Source organism: Sardina pilchardus, chromosome 9, assembly GCF_963854185.1.
Source record: "Sardina pilchardus chromosome 9, fSarPil1.1, whole genome shotgun sequence".
In the NCBI taxonomy this organism is placed as follows: Eukaryota; Metazoa; Chordata; class Actinopteri; order Clupeiformes; family Clupeidae; genus Sardina; species Sardina pilchardus.
Window position 1 is genome coordinate 33,778,837 of NC_085002.1, and position 25,010 is coordinate 33,803,846.

General features: G+C 41.6%; 2 protein-coding genes across 2 annotated transcripts in view; both read left to right on the forward strand.

Moving 5' to 3' along the window:
* The window catches only part of pcbp4 (poly(rC) binding protein 4), a 129,476-nt gene that overhangs the window by 71,639 nt on the left and 32,827 nt on the right, over positions 1-25,010 (forward strand). The window contains exons 6-10 of the mRNA XM_062544837.1: positions 5,794-5,925; positions 9,555-9,683; positions 10,180-10,251; positions 13,736-13,807; positions 22,277-22,318. Of these exons, the coding sequence (XP_062400821.1) occupies positions 5,794-5,925; positions 9,555-9,683; positions 10,180-10,251; positions 13,736-13,807; positions 22,277-22,318 (447 nt within the window). The remainder of the gene's footprint in view (positions 1-5,793; positions 5,926-9,554; positions 9,684-10,179; positions 10,252-13,735; positions 13,808-22,276; positions 22,319-25,010) is intronic.
* Positions 657-3,998, forward strand: LOC134092076 (uncharacterized protein K02A2.6-like). The gene has a single exon (XM_062544878.1). The coding sequence runs from the start codon at positions 657-659 to the stop codon at positions 3,996-3,998; it is 3,342 nt and encodes a 1,113-aa protein (XP_062400862.1).

The window sequence follows — 25,010 nt, forward strand, 5'->3', positions numbered from 1 at the left end:
CAAATGAAGTGCCCGATGACAAAAAGGTCAGTACATTTCTGTCTACAATTGGGGCAGAAACTTATCGTTTATTGAAGAACTTAACAGCTCCGATAAAGCCTAGCACAATGACGTACGTGCTGCTCTGCAAGGCGCTAACAGACCATTACAAACCAAAACCAATGGTGATCGCGGAGCGATTTCGTTTCCAACGGAGAAATCAGCAAGAGGGAGAAAGTGTAGCTGAATACATTGTGGCGCTGAAACAGCTTTCCAGATACTGTGAGTTTGACGGATATTTGGATGAATCTTTAAGGGACAGATTTGTCTGTGGTCTGAAAACAGAAGCCATTCAAAAAAGACTGCTGACAGAGCGTGACCTAACTTTTCAGGCTGCTTGTGACATTGCGAGCTCAATGGAAATGGCATCTAAAAATACAGTGGAAATTGCGGGGAAACCAAAGGAGGTGTCAGATGTACATCAGATATCCAGACAGAAAACAAGAATTGATCACCAAACTAGACGTTCAGTTCCAAGTGGTAGCCAGCTGAATAGATCGGTGGTGGACATGGGAAGGCAGCCTTGCTATCGTTGTGGAGGCAGACATACAGCCACTGCCTGCAGGTTCAAAACAGAAAAATGCCACAATTGTTCAAAAATTGGACATATTGCTCGCATGTGCAGGAGTGGAAAAACTGTGACAACACAATATGTTGAGCAGGAGGAAAATAACGAAGATGAGGTTAGTGAGGGTGAAAATGAACTATTTGGTGTATACTCAGTCTATACAGCTACAGATGGAAAAGATGGCATTGGAATAGACTTAAACATAGAAGGTGCCTCAGTCCGAATGCAGTTGGACACTGGAGCTGCAGTGACCTTAGTGCCAGAAAAAACATACATAAAGACCTTGTCACACTTACCCTTAAAACCATGCAACTTGACATTGATCACTTTCAATGGGGACACCATTCCTATAATGGGCCAAATGACTGTGGCAGTGACATATGAGGCTCAGAGACAGACATTACCACTGGTCATAGTGAAGGGTGACCGCCCTGCACTGCTGGGGAGGAACTGGCTGAAGAGGATTAAGATAAACTGGGCAAACATATTCACAGTGCAAAGCAGAGGGGACAGAGAGCCGGAGGTATTGGCACTGATGCGACGCTACCAGTCAGTGTTTGACGAGGGGCCTAGTACAATCCGTGGATTCAAAGCGCACATCAGGATTAAGCCAGAGACACCGCCCATCTTCAAGAAAGCCAGACCCCTGCCCTATGCTTTGAAAGGGACAGTTGAACAGGAACTGGACAGACTGGAGGCAATGGGAATAATTTCAAAAGTTGATCGTAGTGACTGGGCCTCCCCTTTAGTTGTCGTCCCAAAATCTGACAAGAGCATTCGAATTTGTGGTGATTATAAAGTCACCATCAACCAGAGTGTAGAGGAGGAAACCTATCCTCTACCCAACACAGAAGATCTCTTTGCAACATTGGCAGGGGGTAGATGGTTTTCGAAGCTGGATCTGTCACATGCGTACCAGCAACTCGAACTAAGCCCAAATTCAGAGAAGTATCTGACAGTCAATACTCACCGTGGACTGTATAGATACCATCGCCTATCATATGGGGTCTCCAGTGCACCTTCGATTTTCCAAGGGGTGATGGACCAAGTGTTGCAGGGTCTGGATGGAGTCACCTGCTTTTTGGATGATATATTGATAACGGCAAGCACAAGAGAAACACACTTAAAGAGACTTGAAGAGGTCTTGAGCAGGCTGGAGAAATATGGAGTGAGAGCCAAACGAGCAAAATGTCAGTTCATGAAGGACCAAGTGGAGTACCTGGGACATCTCATTGATGGACAGGGGCTACATCCCACTGAGGAAAAAGTGGCGGCCATAGTCAATGCACCTAGGCCGAGCAATGTGACTGAGTTAAGATCGTACTTGGGCCTCTTGAACTACTATGGACGTTTCCTAGAAAACTTAGCCACACTACTCCAGCCACTGCATGCATTGCTGAAGAAAGATGCTCCATGGGAATGGACTCCAGGCTGTGAGACTGCCTTTAAACAAGGCAAGGAACAGCTACTGAGAAGTAAAGCACTTGAGCATTATGACACAAAGAAAAGGGTTAGGCTTGCTTGTGATGCATCACCTTATGGGGTGGGTGCTGTGATCTCCCATGTGATGGCAAATGGGGAAGAAAGGCCAATTGCATTCGCATCCCGCACTCTGACAGAGGCGGAGAAGAAATATGCTCAAATCGAAAAGGAGGCGCTGGGGATTATCTTTGGGGTTAAGAAATTTCATAAGTATCTCTACGGGAGGAAATTCACCTTGATTACAGACCATAAGCCATTGTTGGCCATTTTAGGGCCCCATTCAGCCATTCCGACATTGGCGGCGCTGAGGATGCAGCGCTGGGCACTGATCCTAATGGCCTACACCTATGACATAGAATACCGCAGATCAGAGGATCATGGAAATGCTGACGCATTGTCTCGGCTGCCAGAAACAAAGATGGATGACACAGCTGCTGAACAGGGGATCTTTTATTTCTCTTATGTGGATGAACTCCCGGTACAAGCCTGTGAAATAGCAGAAGGCACAAAGAAAGATTCAATTCTCAGCAAAGTGCAGCATTATATTTTGGAGGGATGGCCGGATGAGCTCCGGGATTCTTCACTGAAACTCTTTTTCAATAAGAGGACAGAGCTGTCAGCTGATCATGGATGCATCCTATGGGGACTGAGAGTAGTCATTCCACCAATACACAGACAACGGCTGCTGAATGATTTGCATGAGGGACACCAGGGCATCTGCCGTATGAAGGCGTTAGCCAGAAGCTGTATGTGGTGGCCTCAAATTGATAATGATATCGAAAATAGAGTGCAGGACTGCCAAGCTTGTCAGGCGGTACGACACATGCCGGGAGTTGCACCATTGCACTGCTGGAAGTGGCCTTCCCGAGTGTGGCAAAGAATCCACATTGATTTTGCTGAAAAGGATAAGCAACATTTCTTGGTGGTGGTGGACAGCCACTCCAAATGGCTTGAAGTTGTGCACATGACTGTGACAACAGCATTAAAAACCATTGAAGTCCTCCGTGGTCTGTTTGCTTCTCATGGCCTGCCAGAAGAATGTGTCAGTGATAACGGACCTCAATTCACCTCATCAGAGTTCCAACAGTTCTTGAGAAATAATGGTGTCAAGCAGACCTTGGTTCCGGCATACCATCCTGCCTCAAATGGGGCAGCTGAGCGGTCCGTTCAGACACTGAAGGCATCTTTGATGAGGCAGGTACTGAGTGAGGATCAAAAAGGCCCAAAATGTTCCCTACAGCATCGCCTAGCAAACTTCCTCCTTATGTACCGCAGTACGCCACATTCTGTCACGGGATGTACTCCAGCCGAGCTGTTTTTGAAACGTCAGCTGCGGACCCGTTTCAGTCTCCTCAGGCCGGACCGTGCCAAATTCATGGAAGCCCAGCAGGCAAAACAAAAGGCACACCATGATCGGTCTTCCTCTACCTTGCGGACCTTGAATGCAGGTGACTTGGTCAGAATGAGAAACTTCCGTGAGGGGAAGGAGAAATGGAGTAGGGCTACAGTTGTGAAGCGTCAGGGCCCTGTGACCTATCTGATTAATGATGGTGTGAGAGAGCGCACTGTCCATATTGACCACCTGCTGTCCTCCAAGGAAACCATGGACTTTGCGCCTGTTGACAATGACCCCCCTCATGCCCAAACACCAGAGCACCAGACACCGGAGCACCAGACACCGGAGATGAACTTACCGGGAACTGCAGGAGCTACTGAAGCCATCAGTAGAGACAGGATCATGACACCAAGACAACAGTTGCACACACACACGCCTGCAAGTGCAGTGATCACCACACCCACAGCATATCGAACGCCACTTTCAACACCAGTCAGAGCACCCACAACCGAACCTGAACCAAGAAAATATCCACAGAGATACCACACAGCTCCAAAGAGACTGGACTTATGATTTCTATGTTTCCTTTAAGTGAATGGCCTCAAAGGCCAGGGTTTAGTCATGAGTTCGTAGCCTTGAAAATTAAATAAAGAGTGTGAGGTTGTTTAGTTTTGCATGAGTTAAAAGGCAAGCAAATTATTAACATTATGAGATGCTAACCTGTATTCCTGTTTTACAGTAATGTGTTTACAGCATTTTTATAGTAGATGATTTAGTTACTAAAAAGGGAGGAGTGTTGTATCCTTGTTTAGTTACGTATATAGGGTTTGGGGTTGTGTTGGAGCGCCCTCTGCTGGTGAATAATATATGTGAGATACGCTACACCCTGTACGTTAGTTCAATGAGTGTGTTGCTGGAATAAACAGTGAACTGAATGCCGTCTCCGTTTCTTCAAGTATAGAGAAATATAACAGGCTGGGTTTGGCATAGCCAATAAGAAACTGACAGCTGACAGCGGGCTTGACTACGCGGCCTGCCAGAACTAACACTAGTGTTGCCACTAGTCCCGGTTTCACCTGATTGTCCCGGTTTTTAATGGTCTGTCCAGGGGAAAAATAATATTCTCCCGGGACATTGAATGTCCCGGTTTTTCTATGCTGTCCAAACTACGGCCCGCCACGCACTTTAATGCAACCCGCCGAGCATGCATTAGTTTATCATAGATCTGGCCTGCCACACTTAGCGAACAGCCAATGATAACCTATTTCTTTCCAGCAACGACGTTGTGGTTAACATTACTGCAAACTGCTTTACCCTCTTCTTAGAGAACGTTTACAATGTCAATATCAAAACAGCATGTTACATACATAGAGATGATAGCCTACTCGTTGAAATATCTAGTGCAGCAATTCTAATTTGCGTTATGTTAGCCTACTCATAACGTAATTGAGAACGCGTTTGAGCGCGCACGAAAGGGAGAGAGAGCACCAGCTGGCTTGTCATTGTTGATAAGATAACTGATATACATATACCATAAAAAACGTTTAAAAGAGAAATGTGAAGAGTAGTACTCCTGAGCATTGTAAATTGCGAGCGCCACTGACTGTCAAGAGTCTTAAGGTGGCAGTGCACCATTTATAAATGAATTAAACAGAATCATAATAACCGTATTTAACCAAATTAATTTGTCATTATTATCTATATCATTTGAATAATATATTCATATAGCCTATATAATAATAATATATATTGGACAACCCAATCTATATGATGCGTAAAATTAACCTTTTACCTGTGCCCACCAAATCAACCAAAATAATAAAGATTAGACATATTGAAAGCAATTAACTCTAGCAGATGAATAGTATTACAATTATATTACTAATAAAAACAAAATAATATAATATAATATAATAATAGCATATAGTAATAATATTTAGTAAACAATCTGTTTCGCTGCAGTGAGGCAATTTTTGTCATGGGTAGATGTGTGAAGGTCCCGCTGCTTATAAGTAATAGGCTTGATTGGGTTGCCCAAATGTCCAGGATTTTGGTCAGACATAGGTGGCAACCCTAACTAACACAGAGTGCTTGATTAGGTGGCAACCCTAACTAACACAGAGTGCTTGATTTGTGTCTCCGTGCATGCATTGCTGTAGTTCGGCAGCACCCCCGCTAGGTTACTGTAGCTTCAAGCAAGATGTTGATTTAGTGTATTCTTTACTGAACGTAGAGTTGTATACAGAAGGTTTAGCTGTGTTTTTAGTGTCACATTTTCTCAGTTTGTGTACATTAGACACAATTCAATTGAAAACAGTTGGAAGCATCTTCCTTTTCATATTTACTCCTCTCTGCTTCTGTCACTCAGGATCTTACTGCTCTTGTGGCCAATGGTACAGTCTCCAGCAAACCTCCAGTCACCTTACGCCTGGTTATTCCTGCCAGCCAGTGTGGCTCACTCATCGGAAAGGGTGGTTCAAAAATCAAGGAGATCAGGGAGGTGAGTTGTGAAGAAAATGTTTATTTTTTTCTCCTCCAGAAGACCTCTCTCTCTTTTTTTCCCTAATTGTTCGCTGTGCTGCATAGTTACATTGCATGTAAATGCAATGTACTGTTATCCCTGTTCTTCTTAAAATTATTATTCTTCCTCCGACCAAAATCAACGATCAAAGGCTCTAAAACCACTGAACCGTTTGACGTCGTTCAACCACTCCTACAAAGGTCTTGAAACGGAGATTTGTTCTATGTATTTTTCACATTTGTGAACTTTATACATTTTGAGATATTTACGATAAAAGTGTTAAAAACTTCCATAGAGTTAACGTTGAGACGCTTTGGCGGCAAAGATGTATTGTTACGTAGTGCTCATTAAGCTGTAGGCAGCTGTAACAAGATAGGCTACATGACCTTCATATCCTCCGCTCCGCTTTAAACTTTTCTGACTGTAACGTTAGTGACTAGAAGAAGCAATCTAACAGGGGAGCTACACCAGACACGTAACTGAAGCGTTCCGTTCGCGACGCGTAAAATCCATTTTAGAAGATGGGTCTATTTTTTTCGAATGTACGCGCCACTGTTGCGTCTGGTGTAGCTACTTCCATTGACTACAGTGATAATTAACTGCTGCGACCGGCTGCAACATACGCGGCGCGAACGGAACGCTTCAGTTACGCGTCTAGGCCCGATCACATTACAGGCGGCATGCGCTATGAAACCCATTCATTTCAATGGGTTGAGAGCGCAAAAACGGGTCTGCCGCTGTGCTCAGCAAAGCGCAGCGCCGGCGGCATTTTGCCGCTTTGCCGCTGTTGCGCTTGCCGCGGTCAAAGTTGAAACATGTTCAACTTTGACCGCGGCGCGCTGTAAGTGAATGGTCTTTTGCGCGGAGCCCAGCAGTAACCATAGAAATAGCAGCGGTAACAGCAACAAAAATCGTAGAACGTTATCTCAACCAAGAGCAACCTAGCGGTGAGCGCAGCGCATGCCGTCTATAATGTGATCGGGCCTTCTGGTGTAGCTCCCCTGTAACGTTGAAACCATGCCACAGAACGTTATCGTCTTATCTCCTGCAGTAGCCTACTCTCTTGATTTGCTTGTCATTACAGTATCCGGTTAGCTCTCGGTGACGTTATCAATCGTTATAAAGACAATCAAACTTTACCTAACGTTAACGTAAGCACTATATTTAGCTAACGACAATCAGCTCGCGGCTAACGTCCTAACTCAGCGACCTAAGTGAAGTCCAATCTGATAGATGCGAGTTGCACCATTTAGGTTTAAAGCTGCATTCACATACGTCGCTACTCGCCCATCTCTGAGCGAGAACTGTCAATGTAAAGTGAATGTGTTCTAGCTGAATGTGGCCAGGACAGGCGATGCGAGGACTAGCGATGCGATGTGGGCGGGTACAAAGTTAAAATAATTTTAACTTCCAGCGATGCGAGTGAAGCGAGTGAAGCGAGTACCAAATCAGAATGTAGAATAGAGATGATTGACAGTTAACGAAAGCGAGGAGCGATGTGCGAGTAGCGACGTATGTGAATGCCCCTTAAGCCTTCTTCTCACAGTCGTTTCTACAGTAGGCTACAAACTACATTGCTATCATTCTCATGTTTGTTGTTAGCAAGCTAGCAGTCGTTATGTAATATGTTTGTGTAGCCTACATTAAAATATCCTACCATAAGCTAACGTTACATTTGTTATATAATTTCCTAGGCCTACCTGTTGCTGCATAGCATCATCGTTGATTGTATTCCGTATTCCAATGGGGTCTAATCTCTTACACCGTGTCCTAACCGGATCCAAGCGAGCGACTGTCAATATTGTCTGTCTACACTGAATCCGTTAAATATGCCATTGTGTTGTGTCACGGGATTCCATATTTCTCATTCAGAATAGTAGAGCAATGCGAGCGACAAAAAGAAAATAGAAACGGGGCGTCCGACAAAAGTTCTCTTAAAAACGTCGCGCTGCTCGCGTCGCTTCAGTCTGGACACTCCAATTGAAAACAATGGAATTAAATGGATTTTATCGCTAATGTTCGCTCGCATCGCGTGTCCTAACCGAACGCGATGCGAGCGAACATTAGCGATAAAATCAGTTTAATTCCATTGTTTTCAATTGGAGTGTCCAGACTGCAAGCGACGCGAGCAGCGCGACGTTTTGAGAGAACTTTTGTCGGACGCCCCGTTTCTATTTTCTTTTTGACGCTCGCATTGCTCTGCTATTTTCAATGAGAAATATGGAATCCCGTGACGCAACACAATGGCATATTTAACGGATTCAGTGTAGACAGACAAAATTGATAGTCGCTCGCTTGGATCTGGTTAGGACAAGGTGTTACACTGTCAATATTGTCTGTCTACACTGAATCCGTTAAATATGGCATTGTGTTGCGTCACGGGATTCCATATTTCTCATTCAGAATAGTAGAGCAATGCGAGCGACAAAAAGAAAATAGAAACGGGGCGTCTGACAAAAGTTCTCTCACCGTGTCCTAATTGTAAGCAACTGCGCGACTGTCGCGTTGCGCTGGATAGTTTGTGTCCACATTGTAACACCGTGTCCTAATTGTAAGCGACTGCGCGACTGTCGCGTTGCGCTGGATAGTTTGTGTCCACATTGTAACCGTTAACATTCTTTAATGAACCTTTGTTACGTCGTGAAGAAGTTAATGTCAAGGCGACGCGACGCGACTAGAAATAGAAACGGACAGAGCGGCAAAACAGGGTTGAAGAAGTCGCGTAGCAAAGCAACTTGTCGCATTCGGTCGCATCGCATTCAGTCAGGACATTCCAATTGAAAATACAGTAATGGAACTGAATTTGTTGCGCGCATCCGGTCGCGTTGCGTCGCTTGCAGTTAGGACACAGTGTTAAAAACGTCGCGCTGCTCGCGTCGCTTCAGTCTGGACACTCCAATTGAAAACAATGGAATTAAATGGATTTTATCGCTAATGTTCGCTCGCATCGCGTTCGGTTAGGACAATGTGTTAGCCTATGTATACTTTTTACCTGCATTAAAGTGTAGATATTTATGTAAGCTTAGCTATCCTACCAGTCGTTTCACTGTAGGTGAACTTCAGTAGCCTAAAGTGTCAGTGCTTGCAACTCATCTGAAGTTGGCAACTTCATTTCAGTCTTTTATTCTAATAAATTAAGAGTTATATTCCAAAATAGGGCCTAGCCTACTGTCCACAATTTGCCTTTTCATAAATCACTTTTCAAGTAATTAAATAATTCAAGTAATTTCAGTGGAACTGTAATTGGGTTAGGCTAATTATTTATCTATTCTAGCCTACTGTGTCATATGTTGTCTTTTTAACAAATACAATGTTTGACACACAGCAACCTTTTTACATTTACATGTAATGGTAATTCCTTCCATGGAATTACATTTTCTAGTTTATACATTATGATGCCAATAAAGCCTAATTTACTTTATATTTATTGTTCTATTTCTGACAGTAGGAATGAGGTAATGTGTAATGTAGTGTCAAGCCAACTTTTCAGCTTCCTCTGATGCAGGGTGTGGTGATACTTATCTAATCATGAGAGTGGTTTTGCACAAAATGCTTTTTTTCCAGTGCGAAAGCTCACCAGACCATATATCTGCTCTTCTTTCTGGCAGAGCACAGGAGCTCAGGTACAGGTAGCTGGAGACCTCCTTCCAAACTCCACTGAGCGAGGTGTCACAATATCTGGCACACAAGACGCAATCATCCAATGTGTCAAACTTATCTGCACTGTAATATTGGAGGTAGGATTTATACACCTTCTAGACATTTTTTTTTATCAAGAACACATAGTTGGTAGCATGGTTTACGTGGCATGACCAGAGCTGTTTATTGGGCTCTACGAATGTCTTATCAAATGCATCTGTATGTATACAGATCATAGCCAATGGTATTAATCATACCAGGTGACATATGTGTTTTAATACTTCAAAATAACATTTGATAAATTAACATTTTAGTTTACACAGTAGTGATGGGTGTGTGTAGATTTGAACAAAAGCTGGCTTGGTTCTTAACCAAAACACAAGCTTCGGTGTGTCGCATAGACGTCATCACCGTCTTGCTGTATCCCGTTCTGTAATTGGTTCCTTTGCTGGGGCGAAAATCAAGTCCATGGAATGCAGGCTGCCTAGCAGCGCAAACAAACTGGTGTGCAAGGCAGCATGGGTATACCCAGGCTAGAATATTGCATACTTTTGTTCTTTATGCTTATCTCTCGATTTGTGTTTGTCTTCCAAGTCCCCCCCAAAAGGAGCTACTATTCCATACAGACCGAGCCCAACACCTGGAGTGCTTCTTGCTGGAAATCAGGTACAAAGATTTTACCAGGTTTATGGTGGTGAAAGTAATGTATCTATGCTCTACATACAACCCAAAATCAGAAAAGGTCAAGACATGGTGTAAAATGCAAATAAAACTGATTGTGATAATATCCCATATTTAACCCATATTTAACAGCAAAAAGGACACAGACAGCATATTGTTGAAAATTACTATTTCATGGAAACTATGTGATAATGTTTTTTGTAATGCCAGCAACATGTTGGGACAGGGAATGTTTACTACTGTGCTGCTTCATTCACCTCTTCATTTAACAAAATTCTGTAAATGTTTAGGAACTGAGAAAGCTAGTTGCTAGAGTTTTGAGAATTAAATGTTGTCCTATTCCTGCCCGATATTAGCCTGGTTAGCACCTACCACTTCTCAAATGAGACGTGGTCTGGCAACCAAACGTTAGGGTGTTTTCACACTTGGTCCCTTTCAGCCATCTAAACGAACTCAGATTGATGACTCAGCATTTTTTTGCGCATATGTGAACACTCCAACCGTACCCAGACCCCTTTAAAACGAACCGAACTGAGACTACCTCGGGAGGTGGTCTCAGTACGGTTCGCTAAAAAGTCCGCGGTACAGTTCGCCTAATCCATTCGCCTTTTTGCACTGTGGTTTAACCTTCTCCGTTTGCCGTAGCTTGGTCACGTGACCGTCGCAGCCGGGACTCAGGATTCAGTCAAAGATCCTTCATTACTATCAAGATACTGCAACACAATACGTTACTTTGGGAGCAAAACGGGACTGTAGTCACTAAATAAACTCTATCTCTTGACATGATAAGAGCAGATAAACATAATTGTGTTTACAGTATTACTGTCTAAAATAATGCATGATACCAATGAATCATTCTATAGGACACGCACTGAATAATTTAATTAGTCTGTGAACCGAGCTAGCAAATGCCAGCTTAAAAAGCGATGTAAGTGAATGGCATTAACCATAACAATAGGCTACAGCTATGCGCTGCCAGGTCATATGGTTGAAAGACTCTGCTTAAACTGTATATACCGTTGCAAGTTCATTGGAGTATAAACTACCCACTTTAACTAATGTCACTAATGTTATTCAGGTAGTTGTCACTTCAAAGAAATACTGCTCCGTTTAAAATGTTACCTTAGCTAAGCGGCTAGCTAGCTGGCTAGAAACCAGACAGTAATCGGCAGCAGCATAGTCTGATATTAAGTTATTTTCTTAACAGATTCATACACTAAAAATTACACTATTAGGCTTGAAATGATTGGAACAACTTACAGATCATGACAAAATTTTCCAAAATGCCGTCAACAAATCCAGAAAGCCATAATGACCAATTTATTGATAACATTCCACAAGTCTCCCATTGACATTAATGCAGCGAGGGCGTACTCTGGTCTGCATAGGGGGATTCCCTCCCAACACCATTGAAATAATAGAACGCGGAAATGGTCGAACGTTGGGGCCTCTCTCTCCGCTTTAACCCTCTCTGATTCAGTGCAGTAGGGGTCTGAGTGCTCTAGAGGACCTGGTGTGAACAGAAAGAGGACTGAGGCCCCAACAAAGCTTAACTGGACCAGGGAGAGAACCCAGTCCTCTTTCTCAAACTCACAGAGTGAACACAAAAAGAACTGAGTTCTTTTTCTGTTGGTCCACTTTTTGGTCCACTTAAAGAGGACTGAGTTTGGTTCTTTTAAAGGGGACCAGGTGTGAAAATTAAATTTTCAAAAAATGCCCAGATCCGTTTATCGTTCATCGCACGGATGTCTATCAAATGTGTCTGTGCATAGCTGCATCTCCTCATCGTCTTGCTTTCCCCCCGTTCTGTGATTGGTCCCCTCTCTCAGGCAAAAATTAGGGTGATAGTTTCCAGACTGCCTTAACAGTGTGAATCAAATTGTGCGCAAGGCAGCATGGGAACACCCAGGCTAGCCTGATATAGGGTTTCAGTTGCTCTACAGTATGAGGTATTCTTAACTCATTCACTGCCATTGACGTCTTTAAACGTCAATTTAGACACATATACGTAGACGTCAATTGCATTTTTCAATGGGGAGGGCTCATGGGTGGGCTTGGGAAAGATCTGGCAGAGTTTCAGGCTTGTAAACAGACTGTACTAGCGATCCGAACCGCTAGATGACAGCAGTGCCATTTGGATTATTAGTATCTGCCTGCAGAGTGCACATGCAGAGACATACAACAAGCTAACACACTGAAGATCGACCACAGTGGATCTAGTCTGCACGCGGTGCAGGGAATAAATATGCTTACTTCTTACATCAAGTATGGAAAACACGTGAACGGTATCCATTTACATTGGATATTGCTATATAGACTAACAACAACTTTGCTAGTGCTAGCTTGCTAAGTCTACCGTCCTGTTCAGAGCCTATAGCGACCATCAGAGTCCCTAGCAACCTTGACGAGACTGACGAGATAACAGTGCAATCGTGGTTGACACACTACTGAAACGCTAACGTTAAAAAGTTGATTTTCACAAGAAGATCGTTTTCTCCATTCTTTGGTCAAAAACAGATGTTTTTAGCAAAACTATCCCATGTTCTACTGACGATTACTAAATAACGGAAAACGATAGAAACAAAGAAAGAAGAGAGTCTACTCTTTCATTTGGTACCTTCGGTGTTTACATAGTCAAAGAACTCACCGTTCGGTGGATCTTGGAAAAACAGTCAAAATGCTGTAAAACGTCTGCCAGTATGGAGCGCTCTGCACGTAAAATGGCTGGCAGCCAATGAGTTAATCATGCTTTTCATTCCATGATGCACCTTATTTAATAGGTCTGGACTGTAGACTTAAGCAATAAGCCCCAAGAGGCCATGGGTTATACTGTATAATCGAACAGCTAAGGGGCATTGTTAGGCACGACGCGAAGCGTAGCTGTTCGATTATACAGTATAACCCACGGACTCGAGTGGCTTATTGCTTTTCTAAAACGGTTACTACGTCGATCTAGCAAGATTTCATGAAACGAAGGCACAGCTACGACAATGTAACAATGTATTCATAGATCATCTTTCTTCCGCCAAGAAATATATTCCCTCCATATGAATGGTTGCCATGCAACAACAAGATGCAGCCACTCTAACTTTTGTGCTAGTTTTGTAGTAGCGCATTACTATAGAACGAAATGCGGTCAAGGTGTGAGTTTATCGTGATATTTACAACGACACTAGCATTTCTGAATTGAGTATCAAACTGTGCTCATGGGAGATGGTTATCAGAGGTTTTCCCCTAATTTTTTGACATGTAGATGTTTTGTGTAAAAGTCAGGTCTCTATACATATGAATATTATTGCATAAAGCTGTTCTATCAAGCGGCTTGTCCATGCAGTATTTCAGAATCAGTGCAGTTGTTTGAAAGGCCACGTATACATATTTGGTATGATGATGTATACATGTACATTAAAAATGTCATTATTGACACAGTGTGTCACACAGTAATTCCTGTCTCTTCTCTCCTTTCAAGGTGTTTGAAAGCTCTGAATTTGGATCACATCCTCTCTTATCAGTCACTCAAGGGGGTCTGGATCTGCAACAAGTGAGTATATAGTTGAAGAAAAACATTTGTCACTGTAAAGCACACTCTATTCGGTTGTTAAGTCTGACGTCATAGGCTCAACAGCTATTTTGTTCAAAAACATTTTCTAGCACAGCCGGTTTTAACAGCCTGTAAACTGGGTCTCAAACTCTCAAGAATAATGCCAAAAAAATTGGATATTTCTGAAAGTGCAGTGTTTTTTCCCTTTTTCAAATACTGTATAATACAAAACTGCAAACAGAAAGTGCAAGTCTTTGTCTTTTTTTAGACACCTGTGCTAGCAGCCGCTTATTACAGTTTTTCTCAAATGCTAAAACACATTTCACAAACGTTTCCTCCATGTTCCCCAATGTCTAAACACAATACCCTTTTCTAAAGCTACATAAGCACAACCACACCTTCTCACTTCAAAACTCAAACTTTCACACCAAAGGAGCAGCTCGAAGCTTTCAAAAATGTTAACACTATACACATCATTACACACCACAGCAAAACAATTTAAAACACAATGCTCAATTTTTGAGAAAGTTCTTTGTTTCATAAATGCCAATGCATATTTTTTTTATTTTCTTTTAAAAAACTTAAGAGTAACGGATCTTCTTAGATCTCTGCAGAGGATTAGGCATTTAGAGTTTGAGTTTCATATGAAGAGTGCAGAAAATTCTGCAAGTACACTACTGTAACACAACTCAATGCAAAAACCAGAATCTATTGCACACAACAATACTCTTGAAATCATGATCAGGGTAGGGTGTGAAGTTTTTTTTATTTTCTTCATTCACACCACACACACACACACACACACACACACACACACACACACACACACACACACACACACACACACACACACACACACCACAGTCGCTGTGCGCATTAGCAACAAGTGTCTTCAATTTGGAGTCGTGTGTAATAAATGATGCCAGGTGTGTTCATTGTGTTCCGTTATTGCTGACTGTGGCAAGCATTTTGCATCACATGAGCTTTCATTTGAGAATATGTTTTGCAACGTGTGTTTTAGCAAGGAAAAATGTGCTTAGATTTATGAGAACGGAGGATTGTGTTTTGTGAATAGTGTTTTCATGTGAAATGTGGCTAGATTTAGTAAATGTGTTTAAACAACTAGTCATTTGGTTTAGAGGATTGGCTTTTGTGTTTTAGCATTTGATAAAAACTGTAATAAAATAATGATGAAATAAATAGAAAAACAAATTATAAAACAAACAAAAAAGCATAAAAAACAGATATATGTGTGTATTTCACACCAAATAAAAATATTTTCCTCTCATAATATAACTTATTTATTGAAAATACAATTTTCAATTTAATTTCACTTATAGAGCGCCAAAACATTACACGTCTCATGGCGCTTTACATAATGTTAAGCATTCAACAGGGGTCTTAAAGAAAACTTTTGGCAACACTGTTCATGGGAACACAATGAAATGGAATCCCAAGGAATCCCATGTCTTCATTTGCCTTACTGTTTCAGTACTTTGGTGCTTCACATTGATCTGACATGTGTTGTGTTGGAAAGAAAAACATGAGTTAGCTACTGGTTAGGGCTTCGAGCTTGTAACTGGAGGGTTCGATTGTACAGTGGGTACGGGTTGAGAATGCACCTTTTGCCGCTGCAATCCCGAAGAGATCCCGGCTGTCAAGCCCATTTTCTTCGAGGCTAAAGCAATGTACCCAAACAACCACCAGGCGGCAGAAAGTTTCAACCCGCATTTCAACTGCATTTAATGATGAAGACCGCATATCCGTCAGTAGTCGACTCCTTTAAAGGAATAGTTCGGAATTTTGGACATAGGACCTCATTTCCAACTTAGTCGGGGTGATATAGGTCGGTGAAGACCATTTTCAGTGAATTTCTGCCCTTCCTTGAGCTGCAGCGTTCATTTCGTGCTAACCTGGTGCCGAGATAACGCAAGTCAACAGTAACATCCAGCTTGCCACTGAAAACACTCCACAGAACCCCCGAAACAAATAAATAAATTATAACGTCAGACTATCGATGCACATGCCTGTGTTGATAGAACAATGTTAGAAATAAAACTAACCTTGCATCGCATTGCAATAGCCTACTTTGTTCCCTGTATGGCAGTGGCGGATTGATATTGAGAAACTACAGTGGGTACGGGTTGAGAATGCACCTTCTCCCGCGGGACTCCCGAAGAGATCCCGCAGTGCGTCAAGCCGATTTTTTTCGAGGCTAAGGCAATGTACCCAAACAACCACCAGGTGGCAGAAAGTTTCAACTGCATTTAATGATGAAGACCGCATATCCGTCAATAGTCGACTCCTTAATCTCATTGAATCATTAAAATGAAGGTGATGACTGGCGAAATTATTCAAACGACACTTCAATGAACCATTGTTGAAATGAATGAAAATGGTTATAGAAATCGCCTACAGCCAGCGTTATAAGAAATATATAAGTAATAGTTAAAGTCTTCTTCCGTATTAAACAGATAGCCTACGGGACGCTCTTTGTTCCGTAGGCTATTTTAAGGAACTACTCAATGCACACACACTGGGTAAACTGGCGCGCTACAAACATCAAAATGTCAAATCATATTTATTTCTCTTTGTCGCCATGATATTGGGGGAAACGCGGAGAGGCGAGATGGTCAGTCCTCGTATTTGTTCTTCGCGTTTCGTTATAAGAAATATATAAGTAGCCTAATAGTTAAAGTCTTCTTCTGTATTAAACAGATAGCCTACGGGACGCTCTTTGTTCCGTATTTTAAGGAACTACTCAATTCACACACACTGGGTAAACTGGCGCGCTACAAACATTAAAATGTCAAATCATTTTTATTTCTCTTTGTCGCCATGATATTGGGGGAAACGCGGAGAGGCGAGATGGTCAGTCCTCGTATTTTTTCTTCACGTTTCGTTATAAGAAATATAGGTAATAGTTAAAGTCTTCTTCTGTATTAAACAGATAGCCTACGGGACGCTCTTTGTTCCGTATTTTAAGGAACTACTCAATGCACACACACTGGGTAAACTGGCGCGCTACAAACATTAAAATGTCAAATCATATGTATTTCTCTTTGTCGCCATGATATTGGGGGAAACGCGGAGAGGCGAGATGGTCAGTCCTCGTATTTTTTCTTCGCATTTCGTTATAACAAATATATAAGTAATAGTTAGTGTCTTCTTCTGTATTTAACAGATAGCCTACGGGACGCTCTTTGTTCCGTATTTTAAGGAACTACTCAATGCACACACACTGGGTAAACTGGCGCGCTACAAACATTAAAATGTCAAATCATATTTATTTCTCTTTGTCGCCATGATATTGGGGGGAACGCGGAGAGGCGAGATGGTCAGTCCTCGTATTTTTTCTTCGCGTTTCGTTATAAGAAATATATAAGTAATAGTTAAAGTCTTCTTCTGTATTAAACAGATAGCCTACGGGACGCTCTTTGTTCCGTATTTTAAGGAACTACTCAATGCACACACACTGGGTAAACTGGCGCGCTACAAACATTAAAATGTCAAATCATATGTATTTCTCTTTGTCGCCATGATATTGGGGGAAACGCGGAGAGGCGAGATGGTCAGTCCTCGTATTTTTTCTTCGCGTTTCGTTATAAGAAATATATAAGTAATAGTTAGTGTCTTCTTCTGTATTTAACAGATAGCCTACGGGACGCTCTTTGTTCCGTATTTTAAGGAACTACTCAATGCACACACACTGGGTAAACTGGCGCGCTACAAACATTAAAATGTCAAATCATATTTATTTCTCTTTGTCGCCATGGTAGGCCTATTGGGGGAAACGCGGAGAGGCGAGATGGTCAGTCCTCGTATTTTTTCTTCGCGTTTCGTTATAAGAATATATAAGTAATAGTTAAAGTCTTCTTCTGTATTCTCTGCCACATTCGACAACAGCATTCAAGTTCCTTCTCAGCACGAAGACGTGACTTTGCTTGCTGTTGGCCCAGAACAACATGCTCGAATTCACCAACAGAGTCGCGGCAACGTTGGTAGATACGGATGCCTGCTCTTCAGAGCCATCACCACAAAGGAGCACTACAGAGCCTGGTGCAAAACCACCAACTGGGATGGATCGAAGGGCAAGCAAGCACTGCCACACAACGTCAAGACCTTTGTGTTGTCAACACTAAGCAGAAAGTTTCCTACGATGGGGAGAAGTGGCCGCAAGGACTGCATCGATAAGATCAACGAATGCCTTCGCAAGCCCCGAAACCCTGGCGATACATTTTCTTTCCTTTAATTCAATAAAACATTGTTTATCTGAAGAACTTTTCCGAGGTTGTCTTGTCTACCAAATCCTAAACTTAAATAGAGTAAACATTTTATCTTATGAAAAAACTCTTAGGGGGAACAGTTAGGCAGCCCTTCCTCCATTATCGTAGTAGGACTATAGGCAATTTATTAGAGGGGTCAAAAAAACTCATAAAGTAGGCTAGACTAAATGTGTCACTTTAGTGATTGGCTCTTTCAAATGCAAATTAGGTGGATGGGCTTTTGAATGGGCCTGCTGCAGGTGAGAGGACAAATCCTAAGAATTTATTGTTTTTAGAAAGTGCCATTATCATTGCCATATTCTCTTAAAACATAGGCTATATATTTGAAAACGAGTTGATTAAAGGCTTCTAATGGTGTTTCTATAATATGATAAAAGCAGAGATTGAGATGTGTGTTTGGAACAGTTTTTCAAATCCCCCGGGGATATTTAGACTCCAGGGTGTTAAGCACTCATTCACAACTGTCCCATCGCTAAATGCTCTCTTGTGTTGCGTGATCACACAAGTATACCTGTCGTAGTGTGCTTTTAATTTGATAGGCCTAATTATTATCTCCGCCAAGGATATAACAAAGTCTATGGATTTGCTATCCAGTAGCCTAATAATTAGGCTATGTGCCACGTCCGATTTCGCAAGTGGTGTAGTAGGCTACATTTAAAAATCGACAGCCGCCTGTGAGATTCATTTCATGAAGAGCAATTGTCTTGTGCGATCATTCCCCCTCCCCCACACTCGTCTAACCAGTTCACTACATTATAGCCTATATGCGGCACTGAGGACGACACTTGACCCCGACACTATGTCAATGTAAAAATGTGTGTGAGTGCGCGCTGAACCACAAATTAACATATTAACTTTTCTTTTCAGCAGACATCGCAAACATAAAATGAATCTCAAAACAGAAAGTCTTTCATTTTTTTTTAATAAATCGATGCATTTTGTTTTGATGATTTCCGGAGAGGTTCCTCGACTGGGTTTCGTACCCCGGTCGCTGGCGTACGACACCTATGCTTCAACCACTTGCGCCACAGTTGGATGTGAACCTCAACAGGCTTTATTCGGCACATGTACTTGAAACGCCGATCAAAAGTTCTGACATGTTAAACTGACGTTAGTTATTAATTCACCACATGATAAAATGCTGTCATATAGCTTGACGCCCAGCAGCCTATGGTAGTCTATGCCTATCTCTGAATCAACATGAACATGCATACGATACATACGTTGCTAGAAACTTATTTTGCGGAGCTAGGCCTACTAGTCGATGGTTACAATGAATTACCCTCACTGCCCTATCGCATATCTGACCATCCATTGTTACAATGTTACAAAATGCGCGATCTTCTCCATGCATGTAGCCTACGGTTATAAGTAAAGTGACAAGCATAGGCATGTATTAGAGATTTCTGTTAAATACATTTTATTTTCAGTCGTCAAAAGTGGTGGGGACAAAATCTGTGATAGTGCTGGCTACCCAGCGTCGCCGGTTAAAATGAACATGCCTCCGTTTTAAAATAGCCTACACATTTCTAAGTATTCCTAGCATGTAAATGTTGCCAAAATGTCCATCTTGTCCATCTCTTTCGTCTTCGCCTTGACGTTGACAATAATAGCCTATTCACGGAAATGCGGTCTTGTAACCGTAATGAATTCATGAATTAATCTAAGGTTGCCTTTCGAGTATTTCAGGTTGAATTGAAGGCTATTTCCTTCTGATAGGCCTATATGTTTCTAAAACCATTTTCATTAATTTCAACAATGGTTTATTGAAACGTCGTTTGATTAATTTCGCCAGTCATCACTTTCATTTTAATGATTAAATGAGACGGATATGCGGAGCATTTCTCTCCCTCTCCATTGACCAAAACGTTGCTCTGGCATCTCTGCTGGACTGACTGAGTTATAGGCTACGTCGAGTGAGAGAGCTGTGAGGTAGGCTGTAAACATTCGAAAACTCTGCAACTGCAATCTAACATGCCGAGCGTCATGTCTCTTTTCTCCGCTTGTCACCAGCGCGGTGTCCTCGGGTTTTTCCATGAGCCGAACCTTCATATTATTAGGGCGGTCTATGTTGCCCCCTTGCGGTTGCAGTTTTCCCGATGCTTCGGGAGTCCCGATGTGCGGGAAAGAAAGGAGCATTCTCAACCCGTACCATCTGTAGTCCCTCAAAATGTAATAAATCATTGAGTTGCAAGGTTAGTTTTATTTCTAAAATTATTCTATCAACACGGACATGTATATCGATAGTCTGACGTTTTAATTGACTTGTCTCGGGTGTGCTGTGGAGTGAGTAAGACTGGTTTGGATGTTACCGTTGAAATGCGTTAGCTCAGAACCAGCGTTAGCAAAGGGGAACGCTGAACGCGATAAAAACGGTCTCCACCGACCTATATCACCTCGGTAAAGTTGGAAATGAGGTCCTATGTCCAAAATTCCGAACTATTCCTTTAATCTCATTTAATAATTAAAATGAAGGTGATGACTGGCGAAATTAATTAAACGACGTTTCAATAAACCATTGTTGAAATGAATGAAAATGGTTCTAGAAAATCGCCTTTAGGCCTATCAGAAGAAAATAGTCTTCAATTCAACCTGAAAGACTCGATATGCAACCTTAGATGAATTAATTCATTCATTGCAGTTACAAGACCGCATTTCCGTGAATAGGCTATAGTTGTCAAGGCGAAGACGAAAGAGATGGACAAGATGGACATTAGGCTACATTTATATGCTAGGCCTACTTAGAAATGTTATTTATAGGCTATTTTAACCCTTAGGGGTCGGACATCCCACCGGTGGGATTTTTTGGTCTGTTCCAAACACACATCTGACACGCCGCAAGTTTTTATCCTAGAAACATGTGAAGCCTACCTTACATTGACAGACTTTGCAAAGATTTGGAAAGATTTTTGAAAGACTACAGTCTCAGACCCTCTCACATCTAAAGACAATTCATTGAGTTTTTAGTCACAGTCCAGTCTTAGATTAGGATTTTGCAAAGACTGTGGGTCACTATTTACAAGACTGCTGCTAGATTCCTTTAAATTATTTCCATCGTGCACTAGGTTATACATCATCTTCAACAGGAACTCACATGATAGCCTACTTATATCAAAGTATTTTTTTCGCGTTTCTGCAGCATTGTTTTATGTGTGACATCACTAACAGATATAGAGTTGTTCTGTCACGTAGAATAGCCGACTAATAAATGATAAGAAATGAAATCATATAGGCTACAGCTGTCGCCTATTTTGCCCTTTCCTGTTTCGTGTTGGAGCGAGGTCACTATTGGTTTTTAATGTTCACGTCACTATTTGCATGAGCAAGGCACTTCCTCGACGCCATTAGCAAGGCACTTCCTCGACGCCATTTTCCAGAAATACATCATGTCCGGTGCCGTTTTCCCATAGTTTTCCTCATGCTGATTGGTGGCTGTTCCACTCTCAGCTCATGCACGAGCTTAGTGTGGGCACGAGCTCTCCTTCTGTACCTTATGTCAATCAGTAACCTGGCACTTAATTGGCTAAGTAAAACGGCACCGGAAACAAGCCCCTTGAAACGCCATGTTGAAGCCTGAAAAAATTGTTCAATTTTGGCAATTTTCACTAGCATAGCATTCCCATTGAAATGAATGGGGGCGGGACTTATTCACTTTCTCCAGTCCTTATAATACCTCCATGTTTCAAACCAGATGCGGAGAATTGCGCAAAGTGACTGTTCGCGTCTTCATCCCGCGAGTTTTGAGTGACGTGACATGGTCGCATTTTTGTGACATGATCACAACTTTTCTTCAAGTCGAACAACACGTCTAACCAGCATGCACTGCATATGACTCAAATTACGTTTCGACTGCATGCGTTTGCAGCCGACTTGACATGTCGAGTGCACCTAATATCAAACATGTTTGATATTGTCATAACGGCAAAACTAGAAAAAGACGGACTCCGACGGATTTAAACCGCTCAGATTGGCACCTTACTCTAAACGATTTTGTTGACGGGAGCGCGCCGCGATTCCATTACAACTCCCATGATTTCCGATTTTGGAAATGTAGTCGCCGACTGTTAAAACAGACCAAAATCGTACAATGTAAGCCAGCCTTAAGCTGCAATGGCTGCATTAGAAATGGGTGAAAATCTGGTTGCTTCTGTTCACTAATATAACTTGTCTTTTTTTTTTACAGGCATACACATTACAAAACCAATATGGCATTCCACACTCAGAGGTAAGACATGCTGGTGAGAAACATCCAAAATGTTTTTGACATGCAGAGTATGAAGAAAAAATACAGATTATTTTAATAATTATCTCTTTAACCTGTTGAGGGGTACGGTCACAAATATGTGATTAGAATGTTCGGTGAACTGAGAGTTCCGCATTATGATGAGACAATTACCCTCCGAGATTTCCCCCACAGACTGTATACAGAATACTGAAACTATAGATTGTTTGCATTGAATTCTAGAAGGAAGTTGAAAAATAATTCACTCCTCAACAGGTTAAGAAGATACACTATATGGATAAACTCAACCATGTGTTTCGTTCAGGCCCATTGCCACAGGTGTATAAAGTCAAGCATCTAGTCATGCAGTCTTCATTCACAAACATTTATAAACATTTCTGTCCATTAACACGGAGCTCATTTGATCATGTTGTAGGTTGAAAAAAAAGAGAAAAATCGGTGCTGTCTAATGCTAGGTTAACCAGCTAGTAAAGTGCCTATAAGTTATGCTAGGGGGGGCATGAAGACTACTTAAGTGTGCCAAACAGACTCAAAACGTCATGAAAAGTACTGTGCAACATGAACAGGGTCCTTACACCACTGTGCATGTTCAACCCAATTATTGTGAAGGAGCAGTATACATCCTGTGTTTGTAGCCTACTGTCACATAGCCTACCTGTTTCCCTCTGTTGTAGCGTAAAGTCCAAAATGACTCATGCCTTTTCCCATTTTCATGGTGACCAAAATGTGAAGTTTATTTCCAAAAAACTCCAATGATTCAACATTGCAATGGATGAGAGCTATAGCTGGAACCGCAACAGACTACTTAATGGAATATGGAGAATCAAAGATGACAGGATAAATAAATAAATGCAGAAATAAATGATGATATGTACAAATTAATAGATAAATGTACAGTTTGGTCATGAAACCAAGATAGTTATTCAAAGAATTATGTATTCATTTATTTCTGTGTTTCGGCATGTATTTATTTCTGTCTATCTATTTCTTCATGTATTTATTTATGTATTTCCACATTCATTGATTGATCTATTTTTCCATTCTACATTTTGTCATTTATGTAGACTATTTATGTAACCTAGGCTATTGTCTTATTCATTTAATTATGCATTTCCATATCGTTCAATCTATTTACTATTAATATATACTGTGCATAAATGATGGAGAAATTAGGTAGCCTGATTGCAGAGACGAATTAAGCCATTTGTTAGCCTGGAAAACCAGCGCCAACTGCTGGACGGCAAAATGTTTTGCCTGCATTTGGGTCTGGCCTCGGACCATTGAACATTTTGAAAACACTGCCCTGAATCTGGCAGATGGCATCTAAACCAATCACAACGCAGAGATGTGTTTTGAATCAACGCGGGCGGGGCAGAGGGCTCTGGGGCGGGGTTTTGAGGGAGCGTTGGCCTATAGGCACAGACACGGTTTGAAAGACAACGGGTTGTGCTCATCAACAATGTTCCGTTGTATCCATTCATCGGGGCCAGACTAAATTAGACATCCAATCCATTTAGGCTGGTTTATCAGGCTAGCCATTTGTAATTTATTTATTTATATTGTTGTTTGGTCCTGTAACATGCTGTCCTATGAGCTGTCATAACATTTTGAGTCTGCTAGGAGGCACAGTTTAGTACAGTGGTTCTGAACTGGTTTGGCCTAGGGACCCACAATTCCCCATGGTTATTAGGTCGCGACCCACTTTTTAAAATATGGGCAATTCCATATCAGTTGGAACAGGTCCGACACCATGGTCCTCAGTTTTTCCTGATTTTGGTCCAAATGTTCCTCCATGTCTCATTAGAAGAAAACCAAAATTTTAGCTGGGTATCTTGTTTAGTTTCTGAGATATGGCTCTTCAAATGTGGTTAGACGCGTCCTAAAAAAAGGCTGAAAATTCTGGATTTAATGAGCACCACTTTTTTTTAAACCCCTCTCCTCTCTTAAGGCTACCATATTATTTTCTAAAAATTTGAACACTGGGGCAGTACCCTGTGTTGTTGTCCAAAATCATAAAGGAATTACAGTCCTTCCCACCATTGGAGACTTATTCATCGAAACAAACCCATATTTGTTTTGAAAGCAATGAAAAAAAAAACCTGTTTTTGTTCTCTTATGGTCATGAATGGCTAGCACTCACAGTTTTAATACTCTACATATATATAGTCCATGAGTAAGAGAACATGTTGACAAAAAATTGAGAATGTTAGTTTTCGTATTTCGAGGCTATGAGCCTTCAAAGTTGGCCAAAATGGCGTTTTTTCCTAAAAATGCCACTTTTATTGCCTTTTTCCAAGGACAAGATGAAATGCAAATCCAACATTTCTTTTTTTCTGCAATAGTGTGGCACTTTGTAGATCATGTGAATGTGGTAGATCCAACCTGTCCATTTTAATATCCCCACAGCACATGTCTGAAGTTAGAAAAAATGAAAAATAGTCTTGGCTGAAGGAGGTGTTGGTTTGATTTGTATGAACCTCTTAGGAGGACAATATGGGGTGTAAACCCATTTTGTCTTTTTGAGGGATCAGCATGCCATCCTGTTAACAGGATAAAAATCTTATATCCCATTTTTACTCTTTATTGATCCCTTAGAATATGTCCAAAAGTTGTCATAAATGAAAAACTTTAAAGGACTGTAATTCCTTTATGATTTTGGACAACAACACAGGGT

Coding starts and splice junctions, on each gene's coding strand:
- LOC134092076 (XM_062544878.1), top strand. CDS start 657: ATGTGCAGGAGTGGAAAAACTGTGACAACACAATATGTTGAGCAGGAG.